General features: G+C 44.3%; 1 protein-coding gene across 1 annotated transcript; it reads right to left on the bottom strand.

Moving 5' to 3' along the window:
* Positions 1-5924: 5924 nt before the first annotated feature.
* Positions 5925-12355, bottom strand: LOC114796009 (bile salt sulfotransferase-like). The gene is made up of 7 exons (XM_028989788.1): positions 12333-12355; positions 11936-12189; positions 8097-8308; positions 7858-7984; positions 7540-7634; positions 7191-7371; positions 5925-7112 (listed from the first exon to the last, which is right to left on the bottom strand). Exons 1-7 carry the CDS (start codon positions 12338-12340, stop codon positions 7003-7005), a joined length of 987 nt encoding a protein of 328 aa, XP_028845621.1. The 5' UTR covers positions 12341-12355; the 3' UTR covers positions 5925-7002.
* Between the last annotated feature and the right edge of the window lie 2646 nt (positions 12356-15001).

Raw genomic sequence — 15001 nt, 5'->3', positions numbered from 1 at the left:
TTTATCACAGCTAAAGTCAGGATTGTGAGAAAGTGGTTACTTAGCAACTGCCTCTGTGCGTAGTAATCAAAATGTCACCTATTGCAGCTTAAGATTTGTTCAAACAATGAAACACTTTCTTAACCAGATGCAGTGATTCTAAAAAAAAAACTATATTTCTACCATATATATATATATATATATATATATATATATATATATATATATATGTGTGTGTGTGTGTGTGTGTGTGTGTGTGTGTGTGTGTGTGTGTGTGTGTGTATATATATAATAAAAACATTGGCTAGCAAAACTGATAAGAGCTCAAAGAATATTTCTCTGATCTTTGCATATTTCTGATGAACACTTTACATTTACATTTACAGCATTTATCAGGCGCCCTTATCCAGAGCGACTTACAATCAGTAGTTACAGGGACCGTCCCCCCCCGGAGCAACTTAAGGTTAAGTGTCTTGCTCAGGGACACAATGGTTGTAAGTGGGATTTGAACCTGGGTCTTCTGGTTCAAAGGCGAGTGTGTTACCCACTAGGCTACAAATGCAGTTTGGTATTTAATATAGATAGATTTTTTCATTCCCCGGGTTCTATTACGCTTGAGATAAGCACATATGTGTACCGATTTAGATTTTTTAAAAAAATTAAAACGTACTGGTGTGAAAAGCCCCCCCCCCACCACCACCACACCCCCACCCTGCCGTTGCATCTGAAATGCTGCTCATCTTCCCCAACACTTCACAGCGCTAACAACATTACAACAATGCAAGACAAACATGACTCCAACCCAGCATTGAATCAATATAAATGGATTTGTGCACACAGACCATAGAGATGGAGCTCTGTTCTTTCGGGCTGAAGCAGCTGAGATGCCTACATGCTGTTCCTCTGACTGGCAGAACAGGGCTGCCTGGGGACCGGCTGGAAACACTAGAAAGGAAAAGGGAACAAATGGAAATAGATGACAGGGATTCAGCCATTTATCAAGCCCCAGCAGACAGATATCTGCTAAGCGATAAAACAGCTATTCAAAGCAGGCCCTTAAAGCCCAGTCCTATCTACAGCCCACTGGCTGTGTGCTGCAGCTGTAGCCATGTCAACGCTGAGTTTCATTCGAATTTTTAAAATGAGGATTACTCTTCAAATGCAGAGAGTGACTTTGCACTCACTCCTAGTGCTGGAATTCAGCAACGTTTCATTTCCACATTATTAGGACTGTCTGTCTGCACATTTACAGCATTTACCAGCATCTACCAATCAGTAGTTACAGGGACAGTCCCCCTGGTGACACTCAGGGTTAAGTGTCTCAGGGACACAATGGTAATAAGTGGGGCTTGAACCTGTGACTTTGTGCTCCACTCGGCTACTGCCACCACTCGGCTACTGCCACCCTAAAAGGATCCAATAACCTACACACAGCGCAAGGTTATCTTTGAACTTCATACTTTGTGAGTTTAAATCACACACACATTGACCTTAATTTATATGTACAGTTAGACACTATGCCCGACCATTTAAATGATGTAATACTTCACTGGCCGAGTTCTCCTCATTAATCGTAGTCCTGTAAGCATAAAGACACAGACTGACCAAGCTTTTGTAACGAGTCAAATAAAACTGTAAAACTGGAATTGATTTTAATTCACTTAAAAACCCAGTAGGTAATTTTTACAAATCTGCACCCCCACCAATCCAGAGTTGCTTGTGGGATAAATTTTTTTTTTTTTTTTTTCAATTTCACGTTACATGCAATGTTTGAGAGTGAAGAGGTGATCGCTTTAAAAAAAAAAAAACACTAAAAATCATAAATGTATATAATTAAAAGCATGATAAGAAGCTTTGGATAAGAGAAACAGAAATGATGAGTCTGATCTGGACAAGCAGAAATGAAACACATTTTCTTGTTTTTAATCCCCGGTTAAATGAACACTTGGACCGAATCCCAGGGCAGTGGCCAGATGGAATAAAAGCCGACTTTTCATGCCCTGCAGGGGGCCTGGCGAGTGGAAGCTCATGCAGAAAGGGCCTGGTGAAGAACCCCGCCATGCCTACAGAGATGCTTGCAGACAGAAGCAGACAAATTGTTAAAGCAAAGTCCAAATAAAAATATGTGCATACCGATGAAATGACCGGTTTGCCTGAACCGAATTGAGCTCATGAGTGTTACAAGATTTTTTGATGTTGATTATGATGAGTGAAAGATGGAGAGGACACTTTTGTTAAATAGTAACTTGTAGTCATGGATGTTGTCGTGTGATAAATGGTGAAATGGTGAAATGGTGAAATAGAAAATTGAAAATGAAGGAACACACACACACACACACAACCTGGACAGAGGTTGCAGTGCAGATATTGTCTGTGTCTGAGCCGCTGCTTTGGAGCTCTGGCGCAGGGATTGGCTGCCATTATGGGAGCAGTGGTGCTTGGGACCTCCTCCTCAGGGGTGTCCTCTCCGTTTTTTTAATGGCTAGCTGGCTTCGTAGCCACAACAGCGAGACATTTTACATACATTTACATTTACGGCATTTATCAGACGCCCTTATCCAGAGCGACATACAATCAGTAGTTACAGGGGACAGTCCCCTGGAGCAATTTAGTGTTAAGTGTCTTGCTCAGGGACACTATGGTAGTAAGTGGGATTTGAACCCGGGTCTTCTGGTTCATAGGCGAGTGTGTTACCCACTAGGCTACTACCACCACTGCAGGCTTCGCTCCTCTGAGACTTCGTCCAAGTCCGGGAACAACAAGGACCTCTCCAGCCAGGAAAGTGCATGTCTCACCTGGCAAAGCTGTAACTTTTCAACTTGTAGGGCCTTACCTGGCAAATAAAACAAAAAAAAAACAGTATGACAACAAAAATGATATATTCCTACATCCATCACAGACCTAACCAAACAAGGAACAGACAAAAATATGAAACACGCACCTTAGAGACAGGTGGAGATGCAGTAAGGAAGAATTGTCATTAAGAAATATTAATAAAAAAAAAGAGTTTAAAAATACTTTTTCATCTCATGTTCTGAGGGAGAGAGCTCCAAATGAACTACGTGCTGCCTGCTCCCTCTTCTGGTGGATTTTTGGTATTACCCATCAGTTATTTTACTGGTCATGGAGGGATTTCTAGACCATTATCCAAGGTCAGATGCTGCGCTAAAAGCTTTTGGCCTCAGATGCATGGTTGTTCTTATGGCTCCAATGCCCTTTAATCGTTTTTTTTAATAGATAGATTCATAGAGCCTTTTTCATTTTTCTGTTCAAATCTGATAATGTATTAATGAATGCTAATGATTTGTGATTTTTTTTATTATATTTGTGCATGTGTGGTCGGCTCTTAATCTCCTTTCTGTTTCCCCAGACAGTGCTTGGTAAATTCATAAATATTTACAACTATATACAATTTATACACGGATGAGACCACCACAGCAGGGAAAATGGCTAATGCAAAGAAGGAAATAACAGCTACTTGCCCTACACAAGACTTATCTGTTATTAACACACACTGGCATTCACAGTTTATCTCTTTTTCCACATTTATTGTTATAATGACAATGTGAAAAAAGTTTACTTGAGGTTTTTACAAATGTATAAGAAAAAAGAAATCACATGTTCACATAATCACAATTACAGCCTCAGGCCTATTTGAATGTGATGTCACAAGCACCTGCCAATGTAGCGCAGCGGTAGCACACTGAGACAAGAGTGCAGAGGTCGCCGGTTCAAATCCGGTCATAAATAACATTCGGGAGATTGGTGGCCTAGCGGTTAAGGAAGCGGCCCCGTAATCAGAAGGTTGCCGGTTCGAATCCCGAGCCGCTGAGATGCCACTGAGGTGCCACTGAGCAAAAGCACCGTCCCCACACACTGCTCCCCGGGCGCCTGTCATGGCTGCCCACTGCTCACTCAGGGTGATGGGTTAAATGCAGAGGACAAATTTCACTGTGTGCACTGTGTGCTGTGCTGCTGTGTATCACAGAGATGTTACTCAGAGATATCAGAGATGTTCAATTGGATTGAAGCCACTCCTTTCATATCTTGGCTGTGTGTTTAAGGTCGTTGTCCTGCTGAAAGATGAACCGTCGGCCCAGTCTGAGTTCAAGAGTGCTCCGGAGCAGGTTTTCACCCAGGGTGTCTCTGTACATAGCTACAGTCATCTTTCCCTCTATCCTGACTAGTCTTCCAGTTCCTGCTAGGGATGGGCGGATCGATACCATGTTGGTATCAGCATATACTAGCAATACTAGTACAATGGGATTGATCTTCTACGCTCTTGTACATTCAGTACAATGTTCCAGTCAAAAAATGAACCAAATGATGAAGGTGGTTTTACCACCAAATGTACATGTGGAGGAGATTATATACTGAAGCACAGTGCCTAAAAATTCTCACTTCGGACTGTAGTAAATGTCAGTTAATAAATAAAGTACTAATGAGAAGAATTTTTTTGTCTGCTGCTCACATCATGTAGTGAATATATTTCACATTGATGTAACCACCCTTCATCCTGTAAGACTGCCCAGTGGACACTGGGAACCGGGGCTACACTGTGACAAGAGGGGACAATGCCCTCTTAAACAATGTCCTACCCTCTAAAAATTAAAAAATCTCATCTCCCACCACCCGTCTTCACCACCTTCTATAGAGGGACAATTGAGAGCATTCTGACCGGCTGCATAACTGTCTGGTTTGGGAACTGCACCCCTATATTCTTGACCTGTATGGTCAGGTTGATGGCCAAGTTTCAGTAGTACTTGTACTTTTGATATGGTTTGTTGCAATACAGGGTTTCATCGATCAATCAATCAATCGGACCACAAGACCCTACAGCAGATAGAGGACAGCAGAGAATATCATCTGAGTCTCTCTTCCATTTACAAAACATTTACATTTACATTTTATGGCATTTATCACGTGCCCTAAACCAAAGCACCTTACAATCAGTAAGGTGAACCGTCGGCCCAGTCTATTACAGAACTATTACATGTTCCAGTTAACCCAGCCACTGTGGAGGCATGTGGTGCCGGTCCCAAGCCTGGATAAATGACCCCAAACAGGGTTAGTCCCTCTGGGGCAAATGAGGGTTAACTGACTTGCTCAAGGACACAATGGTAGTCACACACACTGCATCAGATAAGCAACCAGCGTTGCGAAGGACTCTACACACCCCTCACATTCACTCTTCACCCTCCTACCATCCGGAAAAAAAGTATTCTGTGCAACAGCTTCATCCCACAGGCCATCAGACACCAGAACACTCAGGGACTTTCCACTCTGAACTGACATACACCCTGTACCTCATAGGTTCAGAACATATCTCTATTACATTTCTATTACAGCAGTATATGCACATTTGTTATGCTGCACCTTCAGTACTGATTTCACTGGTTTTTAGTGCTGTCTGTCTTCTCTGTTGTCTACACGTTTTTTTTTTTATCTAACTGTTATTTCTCCAAATTCAAATCAAATTCAAATTTTATTTGTCACATACATAGTCATACACGGTATGATATGCAGTGAAATGCTTTTTGCGACTGCTACAGACCACAGTATTGCAAATGTTGCAAGTATAACCAAATATTACACTTTTACGTCTTTAACATAAAATATGTGTAACACGTAGGGTGAAGGTGTGCAAATGAGTGAAAGACAATGTATAATATAAAATAAAAGAAAAAAAGTAAAAAGAGCAGTGATTATGCAAAGAGAAAAAAAGCGCAAAGCTTTTGTGCAAAGTGATTTGTGCAGAGAGTCCAGAGTGAAAGTGCTGGAGTGTATTGGTGTTCTATGTACTATGCACTGAACTTTATGTAGCCCGGTTTGCGACAAATGTTTTTCATTTTAAAAGAATGTACCAAAGTTCTGCAACTGAAAAAAAAACTTGCATGTAAGTTAAATATGTAGTTAAATTTCTATTTAAGCATAGAACCATTCAATTCACGTTCACATTTTTTAATAAATTTGTTGCTGTAATACTTCCATATCCAGGACTATGAAGCAGGAAGCAAACATTCCAGAGCCCTCCCACAAGCAATTCCCCCTGCAAAGAGGCTGTGATCAAACGTGAGCTGTTTCGGTATATAATTTACCAGTGTAATCTGTCCCACTGACACTAGAGCACAAAATAAGCATTATGACAAATAAAACAAATATTAACATTTTTGAAAAAGAGTACATTGTGTTACATTTGGTTAAACTATTACATGTTCCAGTTAACCCAGCCACTGTGGAGGCATGTGGTGCCGGTCCCAAGCCTGGATAAATGACCCCAAACAGGAGCAGCTGTAAGTCGAAGAACATTAATAAATGTTCCACTTAAATTTCAACAACATTGCACATCAATTTAAATATCATCAAAGCAGTAAGTAACACAGAAAATGTGAGTACAATGTGTCTGAGTGACTGTGCGCTTTGCCTGATTGCTGTATAGGTAGAATATGAAAAGAAATAATGTTTGTGTCTTAATGGCTTATTAAAAAGTGAAAACAGAGGTTCGGGTAAAAGCTCTTGAAGAGTTATTTTCAAGGTCAATGATTAAAATGTATAATTTCTTCAGAAATACTTCCATCTATGTAACTCTACTTCTAACCACTTGTGTATTATCTGCCCAAGAAAAGTTTAACATGTTTAAATATGTAACAGCGAGACGTGACTGTGTTCACATACAGTCCATCCAACAGCCATGCCACTTCCATATCTCAAACCCGTATGAGACAAGATTCAGAACAGACTATGCATGATGGTCAAATATTGGCTCTGAAATTCTCTCACACACACAATCAATTGCTTCAGTGCTTTTTGTATTTCTTTATGTGCCACACTGACTTAACCCATTCCCAGATTTAACACATTTTCTTACTGTCGTACTATTTTTGTATCCTTCTGCATAAACAAATAAGGATAAATTGTAGTAATTGTGTTCAATTCTATATTAATAATATATTAGTAATATTAAGACAAATGAGAATATTACTGCCATGCGTCTTATTACAAGTTAACAACATCAGAACAACATCAATCCCACACAAATTTAAACTGGACATCTTGCATTTTCGCTTTATACACGGCATCAAAGCGTTCTGACTGGGCCGCAGTCATGTTATTTTTCCAGTCTCCAGCAATTCCTAAATGCAAAAAGAAAAAAAATATTACATAATGAATAAGAAACCGCAAAGTCAACCAGATGCAGTCTACTGACCAACCTTTCCTAAGAAATTCAGATTTCTTCAGGTCCATAAACTCCTCTGGTACCAAAGAATAGTTGGACATCTTGTTTTGTTTCATGTTTTTGAACAGACAGTGGTCTGAGATCTTCTCAATCATGTCCGGCTTCAGAGATTTCCCCAAAAACTGGGAGAGTTTGGACACAGACTCTTTCAAATCCTGTTGAACACCAGAAACAGTATTCTCCAAATCTGCTTATTACAGGCAATACATTTCACATGTAATTCTCTTGAATTGCCTTAACTGAAGCAGCAGTTTGCTTCGTAAAGACGTACACTTATGAAAATCTAGACTGAATCTGAATGCGGCACAAAGACACAGACTTACATGAACCATTTCCTCATATGAGATGAACATAATGCGCTCTTTGTCTTTAGCACTGAGCCACCCCTTCACATGGTCAAACCAGGAACCAAACATTACTGAGATGGAAACAAGAACGTGAGGACCGAAACACGCTGGACAAATAACTGGAACTGTATAAAAATGGTGTACTAATGTACTGAAATACAAGAAAATAAATAAATACATACATACATACATACATACATACATAAATACATATAAGATCTGGCAGCATTTTTTTCTCTTTTTGTTATGAGAAAAAGAAGCATCTTATATTTGCGCCAGAGTAGTGATTTTAACCTTTGCCACTAAGGAACTTCTCCATGAACTCATCCATGGTCCCAGGGTCCACCATGTAAGAGGCCATTCCATAGTAGTGGAATGAGGAAGCAAGGACGTCCTTCGGGTTCCGCAAGACACAGATGACCTGGAATCAACAACACTGATCAATTCGGAATGTCAGATCTTAAGATCTTAATTAATCCTCATCAACAAATGCCTGTATGAATATTTATTAATATACAGTTCGCCACCTTCACCTTGGGCTTCGCTGTGAAAAAGGACTGAGGCATCATGCCATAGTGAAAGTGAGTGGCAAACACACGAGGAGACGGCCTCTCCTCCAGGTTCAGCACTATGGCCCGGTGCTCCTCCAGCCAGGGCACCCTGTCCCAGTTTGGGATGGTTTGGACTGGGGTCAGGTCCCCCTCACTCATGATCAGAGGGACGATCTCTTGCATCCATGTTGTGCCTGAGTCAAAGCAACATAGCGTGTAGTGAAAGCCAGATACGCCACAGATGAAAATGACTTTTCGCATGCACAACAATTATAATGTGAACAGATATAATCTTGCAAAGGAGAATTTAATCTGAGCAAAAAATAATAATTATTCTGCGCAGAGGCGGGGCATAGTGAAAACAAGGATTTATAAAATAAAGGAAATCAGGCTTGATGGCCGAAAATGGAGGAAACAAAAGGAGGGAATGGAAACCAGCCCGCAGGCGTGTGGTGATTGCCAGAACTCAACACTACAGAACAGGTGTAAGGGTTCACAAAGAAGTCAGTTCACAAAGAATGTCGCAGCACCGCCCGGCTGCTCCACTGGGCCTTTTAAACTGCCGTCTTGATCATGCACAGGTGAGTCCCCAGGTGCTGTCAATCCTGACAGAGCCCCACCTCCACGAGCTACGTCCCCGGAGCCCCAGCAGTACCATCAGAGGAGGAGGCGGGCAGCAACAACCACAGGGCTCCTCCCACTGGCGGACCCGGACCCTCTGGCTGGCTCCCAGATGTGGTCCCGCATGGTGGCCTCGGTCCCCCAACCTGCACATACAAAACAGGGCCGACCTTTCCGGGTACATGCGGGCCCTGTCTCCGCTCGTCAACTTTGATGTGTCTTGCGTCGTTCCCTGCCCTGGACCCTCCGGCGACCGTTCACTGCACCCTCGGTTGGTGCATTCTGGGAAAATGCATCCCCTCTCGCTGCATGTCCCTGCTGGCAGTGAGACCATCGTCTCTCCCTGCACCTCACAGAAAGGCGGTCCCGGACCCTCCGGCAACCGTTCACTGCACCCCCGGTTGGTGCATTCTGGGATAATGCAGCCCCTCTCGCTGCGTGTCCCTCTGTGGCACATGCCTGGCCCTCCTTCCTCCTTACTGGCTACCGGAGGACCCAGTTCCATTGCTTACCCACCCTCCCCTCAGGAGGAGCCCCTAACCCGAACTGCACCCCCCCAAAAAAACTTTGGGGGAGCACCCCCTGGCTGGACTTAGGGGTACTTTGGGGCTTGTCCACCTCATTCCGGATTGGCGCAGTCGGGTCAGGAGCTTCCTTCCTGGGGTTCAGCTCCGCTGCTGGTGGACTCAAAGAGGGGAAGTGGGGGTGACATATGGACATGACACATACGCACACACACACACACACAGACAGGGACAGACAAAAGAGAAGGTTCCCTCTCAGGGAGCACAGCCAGGATCACGGGAGGCGCAACCCTCTTGCCGCCTGACAGTGCTGGTTCTTCTTGCACAGGATCCTGACTGGCGCTAGATGTGGTGGTGGGGCAGGGTTCGATCACTGGCTCGGGCTCTGGCCAATCAAACTCTGCCCTCAGTCTCTCCAGGAAGTCCCGATAACCCATCTTGTCTGTCTCTCCCTGCTGCCAAAGGGCTGCACCCCAGCCCCATGCTGACCCAGTCAGACGCATGAGGATGGTGGTGATCTTGTCCAAGTCTGAGAGGGAGGGATGAGCAGCAAAGTACACGTCACAGGATGTTATAAAGGACTGGCATGTACCTGCTGCTCCGCAGAAGGGTCCAGGCACCATGGGTATGTCCCACACGGGGCTGGGCGTGTTGCTGGAGATGATGGTGGGTGTGTAGCGTGGAGGGTGGTGGACGTCCTCTACAGCAGGCGGGTGTGCTGGTGCTGTGCTGCCATTCAGCTGGGGAACGTCCAGGCAGAGGCAAGGCGTGTCCGCGACCGGAGCTGGAGAGGTGGATTACCCGTGAGGCTGGCTGGCAGCTTCCCGTTGCCCTGTTCCAACAGTTTACCCCCACATCGCAGTCTTCCTCCTTGAGGTCCTCATCGCACCCCCGGAAGTGACATGGGTCGTCATGGGCTCGCGTCTTCGGCGCTCTCGTTGTCATCCGTGTCCTCCGACACCGGAAGTGACGTGGGTCCCCCCGGACCTCACAACAATCGTGGACAGGCACGATGGGTGGAGCCATCCCGGCACCGACCGCCTAACTCGCGTCTTCATCGCTATCGTCTTCGTCCATGTCTTCCCTGTCCATGGGGAGCCTTGCCAGCAGAGCACAGAGTTCCTGGCCTGACATGGCAAAGATCGTGGGGCTCGCTGCCCACGTCACTTCGTCACTGCCACTGACGTCCTCACTCCGCCCACTCACCCGCCGACATTGCCACTTCCGGGTTTTGAGGACCTTCCAGGGTCAACGTCATACCTCGGCACCGCTCGCTCAACCCCCGCATCGCTTTGAAGAAAAGGCTCAACCAGTACCTGGGGGTTGTATCCCGGTCCCGGCGCATCTTGCCGCAGATCTTCCTGACCCCATGGGTGACCATCCAGCACTCCCCGCTGGCACCCGCACTCAGCACGACTGGCTGATTTCATCTGCGTGGTCTTCTTCCTCTGCGCTTTACGTAAGGGCTCCGACATTCTGTCACATTGGGAAGCACAGATCTGACTCCAGTTCAGAAGGTTGCGTGTTCTTGTGATCTTTGGGGCAGTGGTGGCCTAGTGGTTAAGGAAGCGGCCCCGTAATCAGAAGGTTGCCGGTTCGAATACCGATCCGCCAAGGTGCCACTGAGCAAAGCACCGTCCCCTCACACTGTTCCCTGGGCGCCTGTCATGGCTGCCCACTGCTCACTGGGTTAAATGCAGAGGACTAATTTTACTGTGTGCACCGTGTGCTGTGTTGCTGTGTATCACATGTGAGAATCACTTCACTTTTTCTTTTCTTCAGAGGCAGGACATACTGAAAACAAGGATTTATTAACAATAAAGGAAACCAGGCTCAATGGCCGAAAACAGGGGAAACAAAAGGGGGGAACGGAAACCAGCCCGCAGGCGTGTGCCCATTGCCAGAACTCAACACTACAAAACAGGTGTAAGGGTTCACAAAGAAGTCAGTTCACAAAGAATGTCGCAGCACCGCCCGGCTGCTCCACAGAAACTGGAGTAAAGTCAGCAGAGAGTTCTGTATTCGACAGGCATTCACAGAACTGCGCTGGATATTCTGTAAATCATGTATGTCTGTTAACTCACACACACACACACACACACACACACGTTGGTGTTTCAATTGTTGCAGCGGATAAATTGTGAAAACTGTCTAACTTTACTTAGTAAAGAAAAATGCGCCTCCAGACAGGGCCCGTCTCTAATGCTGAAAATTGCCAAGGATGGTTTTAAGGGGATGTGGAGGGGGTCACGTCCTTCTTTTTGGGGGTATTCGACAGCCAGGGGGGAAATATCCTTTACAGAACGATTCCAGCATGAATCAGATCAGTTTTATCGACACGAGAGATGCCGGCGGTCTTAAAAGCTGTCGCTGCATGGCCGCACCTAGCAAATTATCTAGGGTACAAATCTCTTCCCATTCACGCTGTTTGACCAGGAACAAAGTGCATCTGTGGTGCTTTAGCCACGTGGGTCCACTAAATACCAACTTAAAAAAATTATTATATATATTCTATGTTTGTGTGTGTGTATATGTATACAATTTTAATATAATTTTATTATTATAAAAAAGTTAATGTGCACATAAATAAAAGGGAGCGCTCAAGATCCACAGCTGAACCTCCGAGACGGGGTCACGGCCGGGTCACAGTTGTCCGAACTGCAGGTTCAAACTCACCAGACTTCGGGTAGGTGACGATTAAAACGTCGTCGTGGCGGAACGCGAACTGTTCGTAGTACTGAAGGCTCTCCGCGGGGTGCAGGGATTTGGGGACGTAGACGCCCTTGTGGACGGAGTACAGCTGCTCCTCGGTCATGCTGCTGCCGGTGTCTCGGGTCCGAGTGGCGTCCGGAGCGTTGCGGGGCTCCTGAAGAACGGGACTCGCCTCTGACGCAACTTCCTCTCCAGGCGTCGCGTTCCCGACGCAGCGTCTGTCATGCGGGTGAAAACCGACACGCTTTACTGGGCGCTTCAGCACTGCGGCTAGAGTCGCCGGTTCTGCCGTGTAGGGCGTTTATTTGGTTGTTTTAGCGGCATGTTCGATGTACAGTACAGGTAAAAAGTTCTGACACACCTTCTCATTCTCACTCTCACGTGTTCTCTTTATTTCCATGACCATTTATGTTGGTAGATTCTCACTGAAGGCATCAAAGCTATGAACGAACACATGTGGAGTTATGTACTTAACAAAAAGTGGAGACCTGGCCTCCACAGTCACCAGACCTGAACCCAGTCGAGATGGTTTGGGGTGAGCTGGACCCCAACAAGTACTAAACACCTCTGGGAACTCCTTCAAGACTGTTGGAGAAGCATTTCAGGTGACGACCTCTTGGAGCTCATCGAGAGAATGCCAAGAGTGCAGTAATCAGAGCAAAGAAACTAGAATATAAAACATTTTCACTTATTTCACCTTTTTTTGTTAAGTACATAACTCCACATGTGTTCATTCATAGTTTTGATGCCTTCAGTGAGAATCTACCAACGTAAATGGTCATGAAAATAAAGAAAACACATTGTCCAAACTTTTGGCCTGTACTGTACATAAGATGTTTCATTTTGAAAACCTACATTTCAAAAACAACAAGAGGTAGTTCTGGACAAAAAAAAAGAAAAAGAAATATGAGCTCGGTCACGGTCGCCGCCAGGGAAGGGCGTGTTATTCCTGGTAAAGATGTGGAGAGAGATTTCAATCACATCTCGATGTCCCATCGGTGTGGCGTCGGTGTTAATGTCAGTGTACACACAGTGCAATAAAGGTACACACAGGGTACAATATTAAACCTCCAGGTACAAAACTGTTCCTTTCAGTGGGTTGTACTTTGGACCGTTCCTTTGTGATACCATGTTGTACCTTTAAAGAACATGATTTTGGGGAAAGTACATAGTTCGTACCCACGAACCTGCACCACATATAAATTATCTCAATTAACCCCAATGTGCCAACAAAAATGCTTGTAAATTGCTAGATTTCAGCTCCACAATAGTGATAGAATGGATGGTGGATCTGACCAATTTTCCCAAAAGAGGCTGATTTTTCCCAGTAAATTTTTCCCAGCAGCAAAACACAACAAAGGACAAAAGGAATGTACGTGAAAATACATCAATGACAGAAAAAAAAACTCACAGACAGACAGACACAGCAGCGTATAGCTCAGCGGACTAAGACTCTGTGCCTGTGAGTTGAAGGTTGCCGGTTCGAGCCCAGCCTCCCCGCGCCTGTGTCTCCTTACGCAAGGTCTCTAACCCCCAGCTCCCTGGGGTCTTTGCAGACCACTACCTAATACTTATATGTAAATATCATTTTAAATTCCAGTTGTGCCTTAAACGGTGCAGATGTCTAAGGCACAAAAAAGTACTTGCGAGGACGGGTCCATTTTTGTTCTTCAGAAGGGTGCTGCCCCAGCAACAAGCATCTGTACCCGTGTAGGTACACAGTGGCGCTTCCATTTCTCTGTGTGTAAGGGAGGACCTGAAGACCCCCCCTGTGCAGAATAACTGAGCGGTGAGGGTGGCACGAAGTGGACGGTCATTGGAGGCAGACTCCATTTATTCAATTATATATATATATATATATATATATATATATATACACACACACACACACACACACACACACACATATATATATATATATATGTGTGTGTGTGTGTGAGAAGAGAGTAGTTTTATTTTTGGTTGACTCACGTTTTATTATTTATTATTATTTTTTTAAAACTATATATATATATATATATATACTGAAGTATTTTACTTCATAAAATATTATATATATAAAATACTTCAATAAATACAGTTTTTTTTTAAATAATAAATAATACGTGAGTCAACATCTAAAAAATAAAACTCCTCTCTTCTCAACTCTCCATCTCCTCTCTGTTTACTTGGACCAGCCTTTATTAGAAGTGTGACCCTTCACTGGTCTCACGATTCGATTACAATTACGATTACGATTGCAATTATCAAGAATCTAAAATTTCAGACTGAACGCGACAGCGCAAAAAAAGTATGCGTGTTTTTCTAAACTAAACTAAAGCCGATAATGTCATGTTGCACGTCTCTGGATCTCTGTAGATCACTGGAAAATCTGCATTCCAGCTTTGTGTGTGTGTTTCGAACCCTCGCCCACGTGGATTCTATTGGTCGTGCGAAAATACGTCACGTGGTGCAGCGGTCAACGTTCAACAAATTTCACCTTTTACCGCGGTCAGAGAACAAGGCCGGCGATTGCCGCGTAACTCCTCTGCCCAGATCAGGCCGCCACAGTCACTACTGGCACTAGTTTTCAACCAGACAAATCACACCTAGCCTTTACGGTCCTGGACCAAACCAAATTAGTAACGAACTATAAATCATAAATCTTTAGACAGCCATTGAAACGGTTCTTAACATCCACATAATACTTTCATCATACTTTGCACAGAAAATCTCTTGGGTGTCAGCTCATCATTTGTGTTTCAAGAAACAAAATCAAAAAGTTTCACAACGCAGAAGAAGAACCGCTACACTATGATGACTTTCACCTTGATATTTTAGCGCAGATGTATACCTAGCCGAATTGCACTGTAGGGGGCGAGAACGAGTCTTCGAACTGTGAAATTACCACATCAAACGTGACGTGGTAACATGGATGCAGCTATTTAACTGAATAAACAGTTGGTAAACACAAGTACATCTTATTTTCCACTTCCCGCGGTTAAGTCTGTTATGTTCATGTATTTGTTACAGGACAGGACAAACTGCTGT

Source organism: Denticeps clupeoides, chromosome 8 (assembly GCF_900700375.1).
Source record: "Denticeps clupeoides chromosome 8, fDenClu1.1, whole genome shotgun sequence".
NCBI classification, from domain to species: Eukaryota; Metazoa; Chordata; class Actinopteri; order Clupeiformes; family Denticipitidae; genus Denticeps; species Denticeps clupeoides.
The sequence above is the reverse complement of the archived record's forward strand: the minus strand, read 5'-3'. Positions and strand labels throughout refer to the sequence as shown.